At 37.4% G+C, this 24167-nt stretch overlaps 2 protein-coding genes across 5 annotated transcripts in view; one reads left to right on the forward strand and one right to left on the reverse strand.

The window, feature by feature from the left end:
• The window catches only part of DYNC1I2 (dynein cytoplasmic 1 intermediate chain 2), a 31702-nt gene extending 12596 nt beyond the window's left edge, over nt 1-19106 (forward strand). For all 4 annotated transcript variants that reach the window (XM_075093442.1, XM_075093443.1, XM_075093440.1 and 1 more), the window contains 11 exons: nt 8353-8442; nt 8704-8866; nt 8959-9058; nt 9595-9720; nt 10722-10868; nt 11180-11293; nt 11666-11799; nt 12816-12960; nt 13808-13948; nt 14972-15097; nt 15811-19106. In XM_075093442.1, the coding sequence (XP_074949543.1) occupies nt 8353-8442; nt 8704-8866; nt 8959-9058; nt 9595-9720; nt 10722-10868; nt 11180-11293; nt 11666-11799; nt 12816-12960; nt 13808-13948; nt 14972-15097; nt 15811-15924 (1400 nt within the window). In that variant the 3' untranslated portion in view covers nt 15925-19106. The remainder of the gene's footprint in view (nt 1-8352; nt 8443-8703; nt 8867-8958; nt 9059-9594; nt 9721-10721; nt 10869-11179; nt 11294-11665; nt 11800-12815; nt 12961-13807; nt 13949-14971; nt 15098-15810) is intronic.
• A 628-nt stretch (nt 19107-19734) lies between these two features.
• SLC25A12 (solute carrier family 25 member 12) overlaps nt 19735-24167 on the reverse strand; it is a 49512-nt gene continuing 45079 nt past the window's right edge. Inside the window, exons 15-18 of the mRNA XM_075093445.1 lie at nt 23137-23275; nt 20737-20895; nt 20453-20543; nt 19735-19940 (exon numbers count right to left, since the gene is read on the reverse strand). Of these exons, the coding sequence (XP_074949546.1) occupies nt 19751-19940; nt 20453-20543; nt 20737-20895; nt 23137-23275 (579 nt within the window). The 3' untranslated portion in view covers nt 19735-19750. The remainder of the gene's footprint in view (nt 19941-20452; nt 20544-20736; nt 20896-23136; nt 23276-24167) is intronic.

Below are 24167 nucleotides of genomic sequence, written 5' to 3' on the forward strand. Positions count from 1 at the left end.
TGATAATGATGACTGACTGAATTAGAGCAAGCACTTGTGATCTTGAAACTTGATAAAGTAGAATGAACATTGATGTGTGAGATAACTGATGTAAATTCAATTATTAAATTCATACAGGTCTTGCTTAAGAGTGTTACTGTCATTCTGCATCTTGTTTAACAGTACTTTTATTACTAACACATGGTATTCCCTCACTCCCAGTTAATGTTCAGATTAGAAACTGAGTTGCTTAATTAGCTGACAACTGATAAATAAAAGTGGCATTATCTTGCATTTATGACATTTAAGAATCCACACATAACTTATCGAAGGCTGTATATCCTTACAACAAAATTAACAGCTAAACTCCCCACCCCACACTTTAAGAATTTGAATTTTTATACCTGGAGTTTATACATTGAGTTTTAAGAGAAGGAACTAATTTCTTTTTAACCCATGCACTTTCTGTTCTCAGCATTGCACATATGCTTTCCTTCAGTCATGATTTGTTTGCCTTTAAATTGCTGGTGTTTCCAGAAACTGTATAATTTAACTGGAAGTGCAATACAGCTGATATAGAGTGTAAACCATAATACAAGTGATGCAGAAATGTTGTTGCTCCAGTCTACATCAATATGCTGCTGTTGTCTGGAGCATGTCCTGAAGTCACTTTGGAAAGTTTAACTAGATGCAGATGACACTTTGAATGAGATTAAGTGAGGCAGGGAACAGGAGGAGAAAAAAAGGGACGTAAATTGCAACAATACTTTGTGTTGAGAAGTTTCTTCCCTTCTTATCTCTGGGTGTCCGATATAAGCGATCAGTGTGTCTTCAGAACACAAACTACATCTTTCAAATTTCATTATTCAGTGAGCCAGAATAACAGAGGATATGCTTTTTCTCTGTGTTTCTTTTCCATTCTTCATTTTATCTGTAGCCCTGCACGGGTAGGTGTTTTGGGTTTTCCTGTTTTTATTTTTCCCATCCCCTTACCTTTTCCTTTCTCTAATCCCCTCAGGTTTTTTCCTCCCCTCTCAGGTTCATGGAGTCTGAAGACTTCGTTCATAGTTTGTGTGCTTTAAGAGTTTTACTTCTGCTGCCTGCTGTCAGTGGAAATTGCCTAGGACTGTATGATCTTAGTTTCACACTCGGTGGATAGGCAGTAGTTGAGGTTTACTGCAGTGGAGATGGAAAGGTAGGCCATCTGTATTTCTGCATCTACCAGAAAGCTCTTTCAGTACAGATGTTGTCTCCTGCTCCATTCCACCTTAAAAATAATACTGTTTTCTTGAGGGCCACCATCATTATTTTATGTATGTGTACTTCACAACAGTTGCTTACAGATGCTTCTTCATAATTCCAATGTCAGGGATCTTTTTAAGGTCTGTCTTAAGACTGCCTAAATACATTAATTATTAAACTCTATGTTCATAGTTTATGATTATGTCTGAAATAGGAAATGGGTTAAAATCATGCTGCCTCCATAAAGAGAGTCAGTAGGTGAGAGATTTTAATTACGGGAAGAAAATTTTGAAGTCTTTGCTTTTGTCGATTGTTTCAATGTGCTGAATTTTCAGAGTGCAATTAGATAAATTAAAATTAGATGCATTCTGTCTTATTGATTCTTGTTTCTTCTCACAGTCTGAGGGGGGTTTTATTTTATTGAGTATAGTCTAAACTAAAGATAATCTTACAAAATACACTTGAAAGTTGAGCTTGCAGCTGAATTTACACATACAAGTAATCTTCAGTAGCTGCCTCATCTAGCAACAAGTTGCATCTCGGCTAGGTTAGCTCCAATGTTCACACTTTCTATAAAACGAAGTGGACTGGACCTTTCTTAATTATCAAATCTTGAGGTTCTAAAATGGCGTTGGAGCTGTGCTTTTGAACAAAGGAAAATAGAAGCAGGTTTATTAGATGTGTTGTGCAGTCATTCTGCAGGTTTAGGTCCACTTGTGCTGTAGGTTGAATTGTGCTAACACTGATTTGGGGGGGCAGGAAACAACAAAAAAAAACCCCAAAACTAAAAAAACCACTTCCACTTCTGTGTGCCACAATGGTTATGTAGTTATATTGTAACCTGAACTGGGAAACATTCAAGCTACAACTAATCTGTCTGGTGGGACAGATAGGAAGTACAGGAAAAGTAGTGTTGAGCTAAAACAGCTCCTAATTGTCATGGAAATCTACATGGCAACACAAATGAAGTGACGGTTATATGGGGGAGTTTTAAGTCGAGGACATGAAAAGTTGGCCTTTGGAGTTGCCCATTTTGGATTCAGTGTAACAAATAGTTACATTTAAATAATGAGTACCTTTCACCTGACCAGTTCACATTTTAAAACCAGAAGGTCACTCATATCAGAAGCTGATAGACTGTATTCAGTAGTTGAGAAATCTGAAATAGGAAAATCCCATAGTTAGAGAAGGGAGGTAGACTAAGTTTATATGTTCGTGCTTCTGTATAGTGCAGACATGTTGCACCACCCTAGACAACATTCAAATATTAAGTAACTCCCTGCCACTGTATTACAGATGCGAGGCTGCACCTGTTTTGAGCCAATGGTCCTCTCCATTAGTAATGAAAGAATGACCAGTTTGCATGCAGCCCTAGGTGCTAGAGCTAGAATGTGACCTCAGTGCTAGTGGCACTATAGCCTCTTTATGCTAAGACAAAAAGTATCAGTGCTGGAATTACAGGTTTTCCACATTTCTTCACCCCACCCCTTGGAAGTGTTATATCCAAAATAGCAGATAGCCTTGTCTTTCTCTTATACAATGCCCAGCTCTTAATTTTAAATTGTGACAGCTTCCTTAGGAGATGGAGGCATTTAGTGTGCTGACGGTTCTCACAACTTCCATTATTTTACTGCAGTACTAAAAGTTGATTTATGATGACCACAAAGTATTTGAAAACTGCCTGTCTTAGGAAGATTGATTCCTTTTGATTTTATTGTTTTACAATATCATAAAGTGTCTCTCCTAGATATCTCTCTCACTGTAACTAGAGATTGAGACATCTTTAGAACACAAAGTATTTTGTCACAGGAAATCATCTGCTGTATTTTGAACAGTATGGAATATTAAATTTCCCCTTAATTGAAGTGAATAAACAGGTTTCACAGTTGTTATAGGAAGATGCCCACATCCAAAGTAGACTTAGAAGGTAAATCTTCAATACTTGTTTTATGGGCTTTTCATGTGATGTATGTAACCCACAGCTGCTCTTTCCTGAAGGTCCCATGTATACAAGTAAGTGACTAAGGATATAGAAGAGAAACACAGTAAGAAACAGTGTCAGGGGTGGTGGACTTGGTGCTCTCAAACGTCTTGCTTTGATGGAAATACTGACATGTCTGTCTTCAGTACTACTTCTCCCCACCCCCTTTTTGTTTTTTTTGTTTGTTTGTTTGGGGTTTTTTTCCCTCCAGAATTTTCAATAGCCTTAGTTTTCTAACCCTACTGTTTCTGTAGCAGCTGTATGTATTGTGTGAAAGGGACAACATGAAATCATTAAGTGGTTCATTGTTCTGAGGAATATAGCAGACAAAATACACCCTTTTTTTTTTTTTCTCGTTCTCTTGGCATGTCCTGTTTCTGGTTTTGGGGCTTTTGTCATTCTGTGATACAGTAATGATGGCCATCTTTTTTGTTTAGGGACCAAATAAATTTATTTTGGCTTGCTAAACATGTCATGCCATACTTGGTCTGTTCTCCCTTATTTCATAACTAATAAGCCTAACTGTCTACGTCTCTACACCATTATTCACTTCAATAACTTTTGTTACCACCATCCTGTGTTTAGGCTGCTCCATTCCCCAGCATCCTTGTTCTGCCATCCCCTTTTCTAGTATCTAAATCCATTTCTCACTTCCCATGATGCTGTGTGTAACACTGCCTGCTTCCCTCATTGTCCAATTTTGGTGGACATGTTTTTTAGTTAGTGTGGTCAACTCTTTTTAGGGCTGTTACTTAGCCTCTATTTGGCATGCTGTATCAGGCTGCAGATTTTCAGATCTACTCTCTGAAAATACATTTGAAATTACATTCCCTGCATACACTCATTTCTTTCTAGCAGGCAGCTAGATGCAATTCAGATGTGAACTCTGGCATATGTCTTAATGTTCTGCAGGCTCCATCTTGGCTGCCACACAGAGTACTGTAATCATTTGTGCTAAACTTCTTTTTCTTATCTGTTCCTTTGTGGTTTGCTAATATATCGTTTAAATTAGCATGGAAATAAATTTGTCACCGGAACGCCCAATAAAGATGTGTAAGGAGTCCCTGAAGCAGTTAATCCAAAGAAAGATAGGCATGCAGGGGAATATGATTCTGCTCAACTGTTACAATTAAGGCTTTTTCTGGGCTAAGGGGATACTTGTTGTTTAGTGCTGCTGTACAATATTGTGCATGTGCAATCACAACTAATTGTAGACAGTATTATTGCATTAGCTCCACTCTTTGAGGAATTATAGTCTGGTAAAGTCTTCAAGACACAGAATGAAAATATTAAGCATTTTTGTCCTTTTAATTCTGACTTAAGCTGAGTAGTAACAATTTGGTATACAGGATTGGCTTCTTGAATGCTGTTACAGTGAGTGTAGCGTTTTTACATTTTAATATTTTAAATAGTAATGGGCCCTTATATTCATGTATTATCCTGTACATGCCTTAAATGTACAGTGAAAAATATATATAGGAAAACTTGATATGAAGACATTCGGCTTAACAAAAGCCACCCATTTCACAGATGATTTAACTTTGATTAACCTACTCCACAGCGACAGATTACTGAGACAACTGGAACTTCACTCTATAGTGTTATTGCTAGGTGCAGCCTAATTTACAGCACTGCTTTTCTTTCTGGCTTGCCAAAATACATCATAGTTCTGATGTGGACTCGAAGTAAAAATTCAGTGGTTCATTAAACCTGTTTTTAGCATTCATTGACAAGAAATTTGTTGCATAAATATAGCAGCTACTTCAATAGCAATCTTTACTGCTCAGTTTGTAACCTTAAATCCCCTGTTTGCCTGTCAGAAATAACATGGAGTTAATCCCTTAGCATATTAGAATGAATAATCATCAATCTGTTGATGTGACATAGACTCCCATTTCCTGTCTTCATGGCCCTGTGACTTGGGGCCTAGTCTTAGGAGCCTTTTTTAAATGTGGAAATTGTATTTGATAAACTGACAATTGAAGTGGCATAAGATGCCAGTAGGTACAGTCAATAATGAATAAGGAGGATGAAGTTAGGCAGTGGCTTCAAGGTTTTCAAATGAATGTAGCTGACTTGAAATAACGGAGTACACCAGTGTATCATGGGTTCTTGACTTACTAGATGTGGAACTTTTCAGAAATAGTACATCCAATCTTTCAGTGCTTGCTGGGTAATATATTACTGTTATGACAATTCTTTGCATATACCAGCACCTGGCCTGTTATTAAATAAATTTAAGTTAAAGGAGAGACAGGAAGAGTAATAAAACAAAAATTTCTTATTTCTTTTGTTGTCAAACAGCTTCATGCTGCCTTTTTTGATTGCAAGCTTCTGTGAGAAGGCATCCTAACTTTGGGTAGTGAGATCAAGAAACTTTTATATGTGGGGGTTTTTTGTTTTGTGGTGGTGTGGTTTTTTGGGTTTTTTTTCCCCTCCAGATCCTGTAATGAGAAAGTTTGCATATGACTTTTCTTTAGAGAGAAGGCTTTAGATTTATGTAGTTACAGATAAATCACAGTGAGATGACATGTTCAATTTCAAGTCTGATACTTTCAGAATATTAAAGTGCTATATCCTGCATTTAAATGCAGTAATATCAGATGGCTAAATGCAGTAATATCTGCTGGCTGTATGCAGTGAAAGTACTATGAAGGAATTTAGATCTCTGTATAATATATGCCATTTATGTTTCAAACATTAAAAGGCAAGAGCAATCAACTATATGATCTTTTGAATAAAATATGTAGATTAGTAGGTCACTTAGCACTAAGGGGTTGACCATCTGCATTTGACGAGAATTTGACTCCTGTCACTGAAAATGGTACTTAGAATCAGTGTAGTATGACTAAAGGGGGATTGGGCTGAAATTTCTAATTTGGGACTTTGAAAGCTAGGATAATGTATCCAGGGTGACCCAAAACCAAATTTCTGAATTCAAAAGCATCATTTAAATCTGCAGGATTGATTGGCAGAGCGAACAAGAAGGGGATTTTTATCCAAGTGGCTGTAATGTGAATATGTGGTCCTGTGTTTGTTGTTCTCAATCATGTGTTAACTCCTATTACAGTTTTTAATTAATAAGTGTTCACACCTATAGTGATTTGACATTAAGTATTCCATCCTTCAGAATTACTACAAGTTATACAGTTTTCGGATTACTAGTCTGCTGTACATGTGAATCCATCTAAAAAGGAGCAGTGTCTTTCTGTTTCTCTGCGTGATTATTTTTCCCAAAAAAGCTTTCATTTTTTTTAAGTAGCACAAAAGCTGTAATTGGCATGCTTTGTAAGGAAGTGTCAATGTGCAAGAGAGTGGGGATCACTAAGAATTCTTTTACGCGTTCTTTCCCCTTTGCGCCACCGCCTCCTCAGCAGGGTCACTGAGATCACTAGCTTTTCTTGAAATGGCCATTTTCACTGGCAGGTGCATTATACCCTGTATTTTCAGATTGTTTTTCCATTCTGAATGTTTGGCAGGTTGATTGCTCTGGCTGCATTGACGGAGAAAGGGCTGACAAATGCGGTTGGGCTGGCTGAAAAGACAGTGATTACTGTTTTCCTTTGTGGCTGATTGAGGCCCTTGAAAGGAAAGATTTTAACCTTCACCATTTGGTTCAAAAGTATGAGCATATATTGAAATCATTCATGCCATTTATCCTAGTTCTGTAAACTTGTCAGAACGTAAAAATCGCTCAATTTCAAGTAATGTAGGATTGGCATACGTCATTATCATTTTGATTAAGTTGGAGTTTGTATTATTGTGTGCATTATACAGTGTCATTTAAAGCTTTCTTTCCTGCAGGTACAGTTATATTTTTATTGCTTATACTATGGAGTTAGAAAGATTTTCAGACCTCTTTAAACCTATCACTATGTGTGTGGTTTGGCAGCTGGTATGGCCTACAAGCTGTATTTTGTTTGCAGGGTAAAGGCTTGTCTGTAGACCTCCTGGAGTGCTGGTAATTGCACAGGCTTGCCATTGGGGAAAGACATGATTGGAAGCAGTCAGGCAGAAAAATGTTGTGCCATCCCATTGCCACCTCATAGCAGAGAGACAATCCTAGCAGTACCATCTGGTTGTTGCTATCTAGTCAGCTGGCCTGGCTGCTGGGACCATGGCTTGGCAGCTGGTTCCCATCCCTTGACCACCCTTTTTTTTGTGTGTGTGCATGTGTATTTTTTTTTAACTTTTTTTTGTTAAATAACTTTGGGCATGGGTCAGGGAGATGGCTGCAGCAAACAAGCCTAGTCCCTGTTGAATACTGTCTCATTACTTGTGATGAGGCGTGCAGCAGACTCCTGCTGCCATTCCCTTATAGACAGATGACATAGCTGTTTAACCAATAAAAATAGTCTTTTCACAAGCTTATTCTATAAAGGGGAATGAAGAAAAGCCAGGAAATGCATATTCCACAACACTAAGTAATTTAAAGTTATGTTCTGGTTTACACTGTTCACAGAATAAAATGTAGAAATGCAAAAAGTGCTGTAAACCTTGTCAGTATTCCTGAACATTAACTTAAATTGTTATTCATTGCAATTAGGGAAAACACATTTTGCTGTAAAGTTCTCATTGCTAAACATGATACAGATAATGAGACTTGCATTTAGAATGACAGAAAAAATGTAATCTCCCTGCTATTATCTTTAGCAAAATTTGCCTCTCAGAATAGCAACCTGAAAGCTAATGTAAGCCATCTTCATGCCATATGAACACCCATTAGACTCTGATGGTTTCAGATCACAAGTAAGCAGCTGCTCTGTAGACTATTTTAGACATTTGATTTTTCTTTATTCTGCAGCATTAATGTGTCAGTATGTTACGCAGAACATGCATCCACCACATGGTTCTGTGTGGAGTCATAAATGCTTGTAAGAGAGATTTCCACTTTGGATTCTTTACAATTTCTTGTGTATCTTATTTCAGTTTATACAACTACATAATTTAGTATAACTAAAATCCAGTTGTAGACAGCGTACCAATGATCTTTTGGTTTGAGATGATGTTATCCTGGGGAGTATATTTTACAAATATAACCATTTTAAGCTAAATGATACCATTTTACAACAGCTTATTTGAGAGTCATATGGAATGTTACTGTTCCTGTTTAGCAACATTGACAGTCTCACTATAATGTTTCTCCTTAGATGAGGAAGATGAAGATGATGTGGTTGCACCAAAGCCGTTAGTTGAACCTGAGGAAGAAAAAACATTTAAAAAGGAGGAGGAGGAGGAAGGTACAGTTCACCTCAAGATTTCCGAGTGTGCCGTAAAGAATGGCATAAAAAATGTTTTAACTTCTTTCCATTAAGTTGAGATTAATTTGATTTACATTTTAACTGTCAGCTAGCAAAATATAAAATGTAAAAATGTATTTAAAGTCTATGGATGTTAGGAAACAGATTTTCCAACACAGTGATAAATACTCTGTTTTTCTTTCTTGGAAAGAACTGGTGAAAGTACGCAGTCCAGGAAACACATGTATAATTCTTTTCCAGCTGCCCCTCACGAACTGACAGAAGAGGAAAAACAACAAATTTTGCATTCTGAAGAATTTTTAAGTTTCTTTGACCACTCCACAAGGATTGTCGAAAGAGCCCTTTCTGAGCAAATCAACATTTTCTTTGACTACAGTGGAAGAGACTTAGAAGACAAAGAAGGGTAACATGAATGTTGAATACTTTACTGTGAATATGCAATATTTGTAATTGAAAAAGTGATCCAAGCTTAATATCTGCTAATTGCCTTTATAGAGAGATTCAAGCAGGAGCAAAGCTGTCCTTAAATAGGCAGTTTTTTGATGAACGTTGGTCAAAGCATCGTGTTGTCAGTTGTCTGGACTGGTCATCTCAGGTAAAAAAATAATGCTTACGTTAAGCCATTATCTTTATAAATTCGTCTAGTTCTATGCACTTGACCCTTCTATAAGTACAATTGATACAGGCTGTATTTCTGAATGTGTTCCTTACATGCTCCACAGTTTGCAAAAAGTAAACAGAGCTGTTCATCTTTTGTAAAAAAATAGCAAAATGTTTGTATTACGAAGAAAGTCTTTGGTATATTTGTTTGTGGTTTAAGAACTACTTTGTAGAGGTAACTGTTAGCTTTGCTAAAAAAAGCTCACTTGAAAGTACTGGTTTTTACATTTAGAAGCAAGTTATGATGAAAAACATAACAAGACTCTAATATGTATGTCAATGCTGGTTTATGAGCTAAATTTGAAACAATTACACTTAACAGACAATTTCTCATTTATATATAATGTAAGGTGGCTTTTGGTTTTTGGTGGGTTTTTTAAACCTATTTCAGCAAAGAAAAACAAAGATTCTAGGGTTGTCTGGACCATTAGCTAGTTATCCTGCTTTAAGTCTCTTTTACTTACCTTACAGTACCCAGAATTACTTGTAGCCTCTTACAACAACAATGAGGATGCGCCTCATGAGCCAGATGGGGTTGCCCTTGTATGGAATATGAAGTACAAGAAAACTACCCCAGAGTATGTCTTTCACTGCCAGGTATGAGTCTGTCTCAGGAGGCTAAAGACTTCATGTTGATGAACTTGGACAAGTACCTTTCTTATGCTTGTCAACATAATGATTTCATTGGGCTGGCATTCACTTCAACCATATGTATTTGCTAACAGATATCATTTTAGAAACATTATTCCATTTCAGAATTTCTGAGATCATTCAGAATTCAGTCTTTTTTGAGAACTCATTTTCTTATTTTATTATATTTTAAAACAAAAAAAACCTTCTTGTGTAATGGTTGAACCACAAAGACTATTTGTATGTAAGGGGATTGAGTGGGATTGTATACTAGTAGAGCTTAGTTTACTGAATAAAATGGAAATGGCCTGAGGAGATGGAGCAAGGATGAAAACCAGAAACATATGCATCAAGAAGGCAGCAGGCAGAGGTCTTCTAGTAGTTTTCTGAAAGATAAAAACATGCAAATCTCTTCCATTACGCCACGCCTGGGATAGCCACTTTATTTCCAAAATACCATAATTCTGAAAAATTACATAGTTGAATCAAAATTTAATCCCGTGTTGTCAGATTACTGTCAAAGCCCAGATTACAAAAGTAGCTTTATTGTATCAAACCAGATTTGTACATCCTCTAAGAAAGTGACCCACAGGATATGGCAAAACATGATTAAAATCTTGTGCATTTCTGGGCCTTCCCTTTCTAATAAACTATGGTAGAAGGAATAAAAACGTATACATATGAAAGAAAAGAGGAGGAAAACTTCATTTTATGAATACAAATTAGAACTAAAAGACTGTTAGGGGTTCACAAAGGGTTTGTAAATCCTTAAGTAATTGGACAGTGAAATAGTGTATAGAATAAATCTAGGCAAAGAACTTACTCTGATATTTGGCCCCATTTTCATTAGTTTTAGACATTAGCATTGTTGAATGATAGGGAGGTTTTGTGTATTTTGTTGTTTGGGGTTTTTTGTTTGTTTGGTTTTTTTTGTGTTGTTTTTTTGTTGTTGGTTTTTTCCCTTCCAGTCAGCAGTGATGTCAGCCACATTTGCAAAATTTCATCCCAATCTGGTGGTTGGTGGCACGTACTCGGGCCAAATAGTGCTGTGGGATAATCGCAGCAATAAGAGAACCCCAGTGCAGAGAACTCCACTTTCGGCTGCTGCGCACACGGTAGGGGATGAAATATCTTCAAGGACTGTTCCCTATTGAGATGTATTCAATCTCTAGGAAACTCTGTCCAGTGCACTTGATTGATAATGCATAAATGTTTATGTCCACATCTTGCCAATGCTGTCGCTGAAGAACCAAGCTAGTCATAAAAATCAAAGTGTTAGAAAAAAAAGTTTTCTTTGTACTGTACTGTGATCGATCTTTTATGCTTTGTCAAATGGTGAAGTGGTATATTTTACTGTATAGTAATTATACCAGAATTGATTATTGCTTGGAAATTCCTTTTTCTGATGGTACTTTATGTTTTGTAGCACCCAGTGTACTGTGTAAATGTTGTTGGGACCCAGAATGCTCATAATTTGATTAGTATCTCAACTGATGGGAAAATATGCTCTTGGAGTCTGGACATGCTTTCCCAACCGCAGGTAAGATAATTTTGGATATGTATAGTGTCTATTCCAGATGAATATATTGTAAAAACTTAATGAACCTAAAAAGCATTTATTAACACTTTCCCAACACGCAGAATTATACTTGATAAGAATTTGATAAAATATTTCCCCACTCATGAAATTAAATATTGTCTGTTGATCCTTTTGCATATTTTTGTTAGGCTTGTGTTAGTGGTGAAAGCAATTTTAACAAGAAGTAACTTTCTTATTCCTGCCCAATTCTGTGCAAGTAAAATATATTTTAAAAAACCCTCTAGTACTGAAAAATCTAAATTATTTTGTAGATATTAATATTTCAGTGTTGTTTGTTTGTTTTAAAGTAAGTGGCTGATATTTTCACTACAGGATAGCATGGAGCTGGTTCACAAACAGTCCAAGGCTGTGGCCGTTACTTGCATGTCCTTCCCTATTGGAGATGTCAACAACTTTGTTGTTGGCAGTGAAGAAGGCTCTGTGTACACTGCATGCCGTCATGGCAGGTAAATACAAACTTTAATTATTCAAAGGAAATAAAAATGGTGAAAGGATGAGTCCCTGCATGCTTTACACTCCTAAAATTATTTATAGTGTGTGTTTACTCCTTTGTCTCGAAGGAGTTCAAAATAGCTGTATATGAATTCCAGTGCACACTTTTTCCTGAGTTAAAGAGCTTCATTAAACACAGAAGTTGGAATATTCAACTGGTACTGTGCTGCCTTCAGTGACCAGGAGTTGGCTCTGTTGATGAGGGCAGCGTAGGTCACTGCAGTTTCATTCATTTGAATTGTAGCAGAACATCCCAAACTTCCTATCGGTTCTATAGATAATTGTATAGTAACATCACGCACAAATCTCAAATTGGCTAGCTTTTCTCCTGCTGTTCAATCTATTTTGAAATTGTCCGACTGTATCTTATCAGTTGCTTTCTTAAATATAACTGAGTGTCCAGGTTTCATCTCAAATACACATCACCCTTGCTGCACAGCTTTTTCGTTCCAAACTACCCAAAATTGTATCACTTTTGTATAACATCCTTCCCATCTCTTCCCCCCTTCTTTTTCATCGCTTCTGATAGGAGACTGTTAGGGATATATTGTTACTGGTTTATGTCTGAACTCTGTGTCCATAAGGTACATGCAACTGTGTTTAAGTCAGTGGGAGTTTTACACTTGTTCCTGAGGACTGGATTTTGTTCTTTGTACGAAAGGAAGTTTTAGCTATTGCTTGGAAAACAAGGACATTAAATGTGTGGACTGGTACCTGGTGAATGAGTCTCTTCTCCCGTTGGTATATTTTGGCACTTACAGTTATCAGAAAATAGATGTTGAAGTTAAGGTCCATATTCAAGCCTGGTCTTTGTGATCCTGTTGTGATGAAGCCTTTTGCAGTGGGCTAACATCAATGCAAACCAGCAAAATCATCTTGTGGCTACATTTAAACTGCATTTCAGTGCTGTCTCTGTCTGAAGATGTATGGTTTCCACATAAATTAACCTTGGTTATATATTCTAAAACAGCAAAGCTGGAATCAGTGAGATGTTTGAAGGACACCAGGGACCAATCACAGGTATCAACTGCCATGCAGCAGTTGGACCTGTAGACTTCTCACATCTTTTTGTCACCTCTTCTTTTGACTGGACAGTAAAGCTTTGGACAACTAAGGTAACTTAAATAGCTTGTTCAGTGGTTTTCTTCATAGTCCTCGACACAAGGTGGTGCTATAATGTAAGCTACTTAAGAAACCAGTAAACTGAAGTCAAATCATGTGAAGCTGTCTAGGTTCATAGCAGCAATCTTGCAAAGAGGAGGCGGCCACTGAACAAAACTATAGTTAACAACATACAGCTTTGCTTTTAGCTTGTACTTCATTTGTATACTTCTGATCCATTCTGTTCATCCTTTTGCCCTTTGTTATCAACAACTACAATGTAATCAAATGTAAATCATGTTGAAAAATCAGTTACTTCATACATACTTCATATGCATAAGGCAAATGTTTTGCCACAGTTTTGTGGAGGACTAAGGGAGAGCACCAAAACTTATGTCAGTTAAACTCCATGAGGGTCACAGTTGAAGTACCTGTCATTCCCACTGCCAGATTACCTCTTTCTCTGTTAGTTTGATGCCCTGAGAAATGCAAAGCAGAGGAAGCAGAGTTAGAATCTCCCAGTAATAGTCTGAAGTGCTGTCACTGAATTATTGGCTCGATTTACAAGACTGTTAATACATTAAATTTACACGGTCTTACAATATTGCCTTGCTACTGGTTGTTTTATAGTAGCAGCCAGCAAAAAGGCTGCATGGTTTGTAAAGCGTCCCTTTAATAATAGCATTATATCTTTGCTGCTTTTTGCAGAGGCATTTTTTTTTAAAGTAAGTAAAAATGTGAATCACTTTTTAGTTGTTGCTGATAATGCTGTTGAGAAGTTCTGGTTTTTGTTTTACACATTAGCTTTATAATTTTGAAGTGCAGAGTTGGGTATTGCATTGTTTTGTTTTCTTTTTTCAGAATAACAAACCTCTTTACTCCTTTGAAGACAACTCAGATTATGTTTATGATGTGATGTGGTCTCCAACTCACCCTGCCTTGTTTGCCTGTGTGGATGGGATGGGCAGGCTTGACCTGTGGAATCTCAACAATGACACTGAGGTGAGGCAGTCAGGTTAACAGTCAAATGTAGCTGGAAAAGCGTTCATACACTTGGAAAAAAATGTCAGTACTTTACCATAGCATTTTGGTTTGAGTTTTTGTTGTTCGTAAATATTACATAGTTCCAGTAGTTTCTGCTTAATATAGTAGCATTCCTTGATTATGAGGTTGTAACTCAAATGACTCCTCATAATAAAGAACAGCAGCAATTAAATCGTTTAACCTGTAACAAGAGTGCAAAACATCTGTTGGTGTAATGCTGATTGGTGTTGTGAAAGTGATTACAGACCGCCCCCCAGTACGGTCCCGGCAGCCTATTGCTTAACAGTGTGAACAAGCCTGTTCCCTGCACACCACCATTGTTCCCATCACTGTATTACTATTGCCACAGTGATACTGCAGTGAAATTGTGATTTGTTTCTAAACTTAAAGAATTGAATGTTTGGGTATTCTGATGTGAGTTATAAACTTAATCGTAGTATAAATCTTTTCCAAGACTTAAACCTGTTGGAGGTAGATGAGAGCAGTAACCAGACAGATATTCACTACTTATATCTCACCTTCTTAAAGCTGCATATAGAAGAAAGAGCAGTTTTGTAGGAGCATATGCCAGCCTTTGCCTTCAAATTGGAATTATCCAGTTCTAGCCTTTGGACAGGATTTGACCTGCCAAAGGAGCTTGTTTCATCCCTGCCCTCTGTCATAATCTTTCTTAAGATCCCAGGGCTCCTCCTTGCCATCTGACAAGACATGTCTATGCCTCCTGTCTTGTGACAAGAGTGCAGATGTGGTTTTTGATAGAGGATGTTTGTACTTTGGCCAAGGGACAGAAGATGTGTTGCCTGGGTCCTGCCACTGGTGATAGCTTAAAGCCACTGAGAGTCTGAGATCGATGTACCCTGCCTCAGCTGAAATGCTGGGGACTTCTTTTGATACAACAGTGAGGGACTAGGTGTGTTCTGTCATCTGTAGCTTATGGAATCCTCATGCATTTTTTTAACAATGTGTTTTAAATGGATGCAGGTGCCAACGGCAAGCATTACTGTGGAGGGCAATCCTGCTCTGAACCGTGTGAGATGGACACATTCTGGGAGAGAGATTGCTGTAGGTGATTCAGAGGGACAAATAGTTATATATGATGTGGGAGAGGTATGTATGCCGTGCATTGTGCAAAGTACATTGCAAAACACTCAAGTTTCTTTGACTTTTACTCTTATTTAGCAACTCGCTTTTAACTTTTTTCCCCTGTGATTAGAGGAATAAGGTTTAACTTTTATTTTCAAACTAATGTTTCCTTTTTGTGTCTACTTTGGGTATTCTAGCATAACTCGTTAGCACGCTATCTGGCAGCCAATCAAAAAGTAAAAACATTATTGTAAGGGTGGTGAAATAAGATGAAAGAATCAATGGGTTTTTTTGTAGAGATTTTATCTTGTTACTGTGGCACATGTGAATTCTGACCGTAACTTGAAGTACTGAACAAAAAATTTTGCAGTGAAGCAGTCTTGACTTGTTCCTACAGGGAAGTTGTTGCTATTGCAAGTATGTGTGCTGCAGTAGTATATAACAAATTGATCGGATGAGGACATGGCTTTACTATTCCCCTTTAGAGGCAGTCCCCCAGATGGGGACGTATCATGCAAGGTTGTAATAGTATCATTACGTACTCACATACAGGATTTTCAAATTCTGCTTCTTCCATTAGTTAGAGCTTTTGATGTTCAGAATATTTTAAAAGTTATACTGAAAGGTAAGCTTTCCTATCGGAATATCTTCTGAACATTACTTAAGCACTCTGCTGTTTACAATGAGCTCAGTTTTTATGTATCAGTAGGTTTAAATAATGTTCTCTTTGTCAACAGCAAATTGCCGTTCCTCGCAGTGATGAGTGGACTCGATTTGGTCGAACACTGGCAGAAATAAATGCTAACAGAGCTGATGCAGAAGAGGAAGCTGCAACCCGCATACCAGCGTAGTATAAAATAGGCAGCAGTGGTAGACCTGTGAATGATTTGATGCAAATCTTAAAACTAAGCATGTGTCAGTTCAAATAATAGCTTGAGAGAAATATATGGATTCAACTATGGACTTTGAAAACATATTAAGATCACTGAAAATCAGACCTTGCATTGTCACCTTTTATATATGTCAATTGCAAGCACATTCTTGGATTTGTGTAACTTTTAATACAGTTAACTTTGACTTTGCAAGGAACTTCTTTTGCTGAAACACTAACCTGGTGTAAATTTGCTATTGGGCTTCTGAAATTTCCACTTTGTAACAAATAGCATCTCTTTCAGAAAATTAAAAGTTCTGTTTCTAAATTAAACTTTCTATATTACACAGACTAACCTTCATTAAGTAGTAAATCTCTGAAGCGTTCTTTAATTTGAACTCTTCGAATTACCCATGGATATGCATGCATATATTCCAAGTAAGTTTCATTGTTAATATATAGATAAGCCTCAGGCTCTGGTAGTGGGTAATATATGTGGATAAAAATTTGTCTGTAGTTACAAACTTATTTGATAATTGGACCTGAATTAATGAAATACATACTTAACACCAAGCTCTCTTGTTTGAATTGGTGTATTAAAATGTGAGATTTAAATATTGTATCAGCACTTGTCAGCTGCCCTGACCCCTAATCTGTGTCCCTTCAGGAGTCTGAGTGTTGAAAGTTCCTGGGAGCGGCTGCTTTCATTTTACTAAACACATCACAGATTTGTTTTCTACCTGCAACCTCCACGCTTCCTACCATGACAATCAACCAAAAGGAAAAAGGCTACTGTTGTCAGATTTCTGTCTTCCAAAGGATAGGGAACTAGGTTTTGACTTAATTTCTACAGTATAATGATTTGAATTCTGTTAAATATAGACTTGCTATTAATTTTCCGTAAGAAGTTAAAGATGTTTTCATTGCTGCTTAGCATTTTTATTGAAACAAAACCTCTCACTGGCTTGAAACAGAATGGTTGGAATTTCTGGTAAAGGTTATGTTTTCTGAGTACATCTATCTTGGGAGACTTTATAGTTTCCCATCAAGACTGGTTTTGGTTTTTGGTTGGTGGTTTGTTTGGGGGTTTTGGTTTCTTCCCTGCCCCTCCCCCCCCGCCCCCTGTAAATACTCTGACTTGTGCTATTTATGCACTAAACTAAGGACTAACTAACTTGGGACTCTAGGTATGTTTCTGGTATTCTTAATCTGCTACAAGCTTATCGTTTTCCCAGAAGAGCTGTTCTATATGCTTAAAAATAGGAAATAGGTTTATATTCCTTCAGCAGCTTTACGTCCAGAAATATTTTCTTCATTGCTGATGTTTTAAGGTGTTTTTTGGTGGTTGTTTTGTTGTTGGTTTTTTTTTTTTCTGTATCTCTTTGTCTCAGTTCTGTTATGAGCAGCTCAGAGAGACACAGGCAGCAGTAAGAGCAGTTCTCCCTTCCCAAGGTTCTCTCTCAGTGGGTCTGACAGTGAAATGTGCTTAGGCTTCAGTTGGTGTTGGCTTGTCAAAAGTCTCCCCCTTTTCAATGCAAAGTCATGCTGTTCAGTTTGACATTTGCCTTGTATGTTTTCCTCAGCCTTAGGACAGCAGCTATCTGTTCAGTTGAGAAACATGCGAACTATATAAAGAACAGGCACATCATGTGATGACTTTTACCCTTTAGGCACAAGAATTCTTAACAGGCAGAACGTTCTGTTGTCTTGCTGGGGTTTTGGGGTTGTTTTGTTTGTCTTTGGTGTTTTACTGAGATTGTTACTTCTTATTTAATAGTACATTTCCTTGAGACTTAGATTTCCAGAAATCCAGTAGATAAGGCTTTCTTTCAATGGATTGTGGCATAAACATGTAGGTCATATGGCATTAGTTTTATGTAATTTCAACCTTTTAATAATTTTCAACAAAACTATTCTGTATTCATTCCTTCTTGTGTTTTTCTCTCACAAAATAGTTGAATACAGGTTAAATGTTGTAAAACCCATACCTGCAACATTAAGAGACTAACAGTGATGCTAGATACTGTAAATGATCATCCTGGGGGCCACCCTGTCCAGTTTTGGAGCTGTAAGACATACAAATACTCTCTGGCATTGTAAAGTCTCCCAAGGCCTTGATCAAGTCAGTCAACAAGCTGTGACTAAGATTAAATGCCAGTGGGTACCTACCATTTTTATGTCTATTTAGACAAGCACAGAGCAAAATACATAGATGTGGGGGAGAGTTCCTGGGAAGCCTGTCTCCAGAAAACTGCACAGAACAGGTCATTCTTTAAACGGGATGGGGAATAAATAAAGACAGGAAGCCTTCTAATGGGATGATATATATGCATGTTGCAGAAGAGTGATCAAACTCCCAACTTCAATTCTCACTAAATATTATTCAGCACCAAAAGATGTTGCGTCTTGCTTAGAGGCTAGGACTGAAGGAGGGCTTGTCAGTGTTTGGTGTTCGGTTTTTAAGAAGCCATTATTTCTTCATAAGCTGACTAAAACTCTTCATAGTGGCCTGCTGTCACCTGAGCAAGAAAATAACAGAACCTCAAAACAGCGTACACTGCTGGGATATGCTGTACTCCAGGATGTTTAACCCTGAAAGAAACATGTAAAGCTAAAGATTGGAGGTTGTCATGCTTCAGTAAGCAAGGCTGGAAACCCACCCATCTCTTCTCTGGCTGTATGGGTAGTATAACTACCTTTCGTCTTGCACTGTCGAAATCCAGACTCCTCTACTTCCTCTCACATTTTTGCATTTGTAAATTACACCAGATAAGATTTTTGGCAGACATTAAGCCAGAAATAGTTCAAGCCTTTCCTTTCTCCTCTCTTTTTGCTTAGCATTCCACTCAACTGGAAGTCTAAAAAAATCAGTTTTGCATATAAAAAGAATATAAAAGTAAATCTTTCTTTTTTCTAGAATAGCTTAATCTCTCAATTGTAAAACAATCTAAAAATAAAGAGAATGCCTTCAATTTTTGTTTAAATTTTCCATTCTGGGAAAAAAGCACTCTGCGTAATAAATCCAGTAAAAAATCTTGAGTTGGCTAACAACTGGCAGTAGAGGTAAGATCTATTATACATTTAGTATTACTGTGTATTTCGAGGGGAATTCCTTGTTGGAAAGTGGTGCTGCAAAATAAAGTACTGCATGTGCTCATCTAATTACTGTGTTCCCTTACAAGCCAGTGCATTGCATTTTAGTACCTTCGCTGCCACTAGCGGTGAAATGCATTCCTTCGGGGGCTGTGGCCTGTACTGTGCATTCACTAAATGGGTGCATCTAATATTTAGATTCTGATCTGTAATCTGGGGAGAGGAAAAAAGAAAAAAAAAACCACACTGGACAGTTTTTCTATAAACACAAAGAAGTGAACTGACTTTAATGGTTTTAAATATTTTATTGTCACATGATTGTTAACAAAACACCTTCAAAACATTCTGTACATTTCAAACTCTCTTGAACTGCAATACCCATTATATAAATGTACGTGTATAGGTGCCATGATGTCTCTGTACAAAGATGTACAATATGTACAGTAACATTAAATGCGAGCTGTGCAAGGCAAAGTCTGGGCTACAGATTCATGCCACTGGTTAAAACAAGGCATAGAACCACAGCTTCAATCAGTTCCTTGTGTGCAAATAAACAAATAAATGCAGGTATATATTAATATTAGAAAGGAGTAAATAGATATGCAAGCTCAGTTCAGCTAGAACAACATGCAGCTGACTGGAAAAAATACAGTACTACTCTTTTGACCTCTTCCACTCCATCGCTTTGTTGGGTTGAATCATCTTCTGGGGATTCAGCTGCTAGTTTTTGGCTGAGCTGAGGCAATGCCAGGAGATCGAAACTTTGGAAGATATAAACCAAATTTATTTTCTATACCAGCAAATGTAGCTGTAGCAAGTCTGTATCCACCAATGTGCTCAGGGTTAACAGGAGGAAGATCTGAAATTCGAGTTTTTGGGGTAGGTTCTGATCCAGAAGGTTTGCTGTTTGAAAAAAAAGAAGAGAAAAAAGCCTTTCCTTTATTGAAAGTGTTGTCTTAATCCTGAATGACTTCAAAATCTCAACTAAATACTTAAGGCTTTTGTCTGTACTGTTAAAGCTGACCTTAATTCACTTGGGAAGTTGTGAGTTCAGACCACTACTTAGTGGGAAAGCAAGGCCAAGACTGAAGTTACATTTTTACTGATAGCTTTGCAAATTCTTTTAACTTCCAGTGACACGGGGAAAACGGACCCAATTCTTGCTACAACTGATGTACAGATTTTATGTAGTTTATTAAAATAAATATGAAATGGTTCATCTCCTCATCTGTTTAGAATTAGCATGCAAGTTTCTCTCAATTACATAAGGATCAGGGGATTTTTTGCACACTGTAATTTTAAGTACAGATGCTCAGTCACGAAGTTTAAGTGGTCCCATGCACAAAAAAAAGGAAAAAAAAAATCTTAACTTGGAAGGCTTTTTGTGCAAGCTAAGAAGCAGATATTTGACTTACAGGCCTCCAAAATCGACATAAAACCATCTCTGCAGAAGTTCATAAGTGACCAAAGTAACACCAAACTGGGGCGAAGATCTGAACACACGAGCTGTTAAATATTACAAATCATAGTGTCATACAAATAAAAGTTTCTCAGGAGAGAAGCTATAAATATTTTTAACAAAATGTTACGTTTTTCAGATTCAGACCTTGTTAATACTGCTCTAATTTGAGTCCTTAACAAAGCAAGTGCTGATTTTCAGCTTTGGGGTCAGCCTTAATATTCAGAGTGCATTTCTCACCTCCAGCTCCCTTCCAGAAAGCCGAAGGGCCTTCTTCCCTTAGAATCTTTCCAAAGCAGTCAATAACTCCACTGTATGTTGTCTGACCAGCGCGAGCTGCCACTTGCAGTCTTGTCTTGATGACATCAGCAGGGGTTACCAAAGAAGCAGCAGGCACACCTTTTAGAAGAAAAGCACATTTAATTTGCACAAAGAATCTTGTAAAAGATGAAATGCTTCTAACTGAAAAATACAACTGCAAACTTTAATATTTTTTGCAAGAATTGGGCATTACTAAAAGTGCAAGTTCTTGGTATAATCCTTTTGAGTTTCTCCTAAATTTAAAGGCTATAACTGATAGTAAAGACAATAATAAACTACCGAGCAATTCTCTACACCTTCTCATGGTCTGTCATTAACAGTAGTTTCAAACAGATAAAAGAGGGATTTTTTAATTCACACATGCTATGACAAAAATCAGTTGTACAACCTTGCTGTATTCACTAATACTCGACAATATATTTTGCAAATTACATAGATGATTTGTTTGGAAACTTGAATGCTAGACGTCCATTTGTTAAAGGTGTTAATAAGAAAACTACCACTTAAAACACCTGTTCTACAGAAATATGTCTCTGCTGCTGTTTGGACTGTTCTGTAGGAGAATAGATGCTGCTTACTTCAATAGGCAAGCCATAAAAAGACTGAGGACTATGAGGTGTTTTACAAGTCTGCTTAGTACCAACAGTGTGGCATTAGCCAACAGTGATGGAAGAACAAATCTCCGCTTCCAAGGCACCACTCTCGGCTTTCTAGTCAGAGGAAAGGAGAAAGTTTTCAGAAATGTACTCCACAGTATATAACTGTGTTATCTGAGATATTTCTGAATACTGTAAGAATTTCAGCCTCTTAAAAAGAGCAACCATCTTCTGGCTTAGAATTTTGAAATTGGTTTTGTCTTCTGTGGAACTTCTACTGCTTAACATTGAATTAAAAGCTTAACAAGTCACTGCTTTGCTTAGGTGATCATCAACTCTCAAAAGTGTTGCTGGTCAGTTCAGGAGGTTTTAAAGGGAAACAGAAGCAACGCAGTTAAGCCTACAGGCATATGCTGACAGCAACCATGTGCAGATTTTCCTTTCCAGGCAGATATGTTCAGACTGTACTCTTCCCTGCAGCGCATGCATAACAGGAATAGATGGAGCAATCGGGAATTTGAAATTTGCAATTCAGAAAGGCAGATTCCTGTACACGCTATAAAACTAGGCCTGCAAGATTTACACACATTTTTTAATAGGGTTCATCACTTAGTATGAGTGACCCAGAAACACTCATCAGACAAATGAAAAGCTGTGAAGTCTGCAATCCCAAAACATTGAGTCTTTATATGAGACACAAGTTAAATAATAATATTTACATGTGTTTCTATGAGTGCAGTCACCTAAATAATTTTCCATTTCTGGCAGCTCTGCATTACTTGAGAACAAACAGGGCTACAATTCTGTTACTAGTTCCCTAGCTGGTCTCTCCCTTCCCCTCTGGCACAAGGAACATACCAACTGACAAAGAGCAGGTGCAGCCAAGCTCTGTATCAAGTCCAATATGGGAAACTGCTCTTTACACACAAGCAGCTCATGATTGATGTATATGTAGTGATCCTTTACGACTGTTACAAGTAACAAAAGGTCTCTTCAGCCCAATGATATTTCTAAACTGCACAGATTCCATCACTGAATCATTCACAGTTGAGAGGCTGCAGATACCCAGTTGTCAACCTAGTGAACTAATCCTCGGCAGTGCAGAACCTGGCCATCTGTACCCACATTTTTAAATATCCACCACTACAGTTCCCACATCTAGTGTTTTTATACCATTTGCCATTTAGTTAGAAACAACTTTTTATCACAGCTGCCTGTTCCCTTGATACTAAATGTTTTTGAGGAGCCTTAAAATACCATAAATTTCAGAGTATGATACTTTAACTTCAGCTTCTTTACAAACTAACGCCCTATTTTTAGCAATTACATTTAAACTAAGTTTATTCTCAGTTATTCAGGAATCCAAAACTAGATAAGTCATTTTCTTCTTAGCTCTTATGATGTCTCATTTTATGTTCATCAAAGATTCAAATTAGCCTTCAACTCTGAGAGCACAGTTACAAGTAAAACCCCATTGAGACAGACAGATCAAATTTGACTACAAGTTGCTGAGCTGCATTACGCTGTTTATCCACATTATGCAAATGTAATTAGCTCTCATCAAAATTACATCGCCTCCCACTAAGGATAACAGTGATCAAATTTAGATTAAATCAGATACAATGGTACAGTACCCTTCCTTTATATGGGCCTACTGAATGAATATTAAATATTACTCTCTAAAAGAAAAAAATTACTTCTAGAAAACATTCTGCAAAATTACCTGCAATGGCTCCAGCTGCAAGAAGATTAAGCCCTCCCACATGGCCATTTTCATCAGCAAGCATCAGTTTACTATGAGCATAAACAGGAAAGTAGATTGCAGAAAAGGGAATGTCTCTGAGGAAACATGCTTTGGCACCCTGTCACACAGAAAACAGACATAATATAAATAAATCTTGTAAATAAGGTTAAAATTGATACCCAGCAAGCAGCCTGAGCCCTGGAAGTACCAACTCTTGATCTACCAGGTAAATACAACAGAAAATAAAACGTCTCAGGAAACAGAAGGTGTGGAGTTGAACTTGAAAAACAATAAAGCACATCTAAAGTAAGTTTCTAGAACGAGGAAGATTCAAGGTTCATGTCTAACTTTGATAAGCAATATGTGACATCAATCCTGACATCAGTACCTAGGAGAAATACCTTTTACGTATGATGTGTCCAAATGTGATGAAGAAAGTGACAGAGGTCTGTCTTTATGTCTTACCGACAACAACCCACCACTACGGAAACAGCAAGACAAGCCCTTGCATGTTATTATTTCCACCAAACACAAAAGCATTACTAAAATATCAGTGAGGATTGTAAGACCTCACAGTGATCTCCACTGACCACCAGCTGGTTGACTGAAGAAGCTGCACAGGAAGGCTAGCAAAAAGAGGGAAACTCGCAAAATGGGAGTCTTCTAGTCAAGGGAGACAAAACTAATGGCCTATGATAATACTGCAAGGAGTAGCTCCTGGCCACAACCCAGTGTTAAAGAGTTCCTTAGCAGAACTCTGCATGTTGTAAAAATAGTGGAATACTCATAATAAATCTCATCTAATCTTCTTCTACTAACTTCAGTCATCAGTCTGTTATCTACTAAAATAACTCCTTCTGTACAAAGCTCAAATAAGCACTTATATGTCCAAAAATCTTATTTGCATCCCCTGAAAGCTTGCATGTTACAAAAACACCACTCCTGGCCTAAGTACCCAACCAATGTACGCCAGCGGCCCCACCTGAGGCCAGTCACCCTGTAGTTATAAC

This window comes from Phalacrocorax aristotelis, chromosome 5 (genome assembly GCF_949628215.1).
Source record: "Phalacrocorax aristotelis chromosome 5, bGulAri2.1, whole genome shotgun sequence".
Taxonomy (NCBI): domain Eukaryota; kingdom Metazoa; phylum Chordata; class Aves; order Suliformes; family Phalacrocoracidae; genus Phalacrocorax; species Phalacrocorax aristotelis.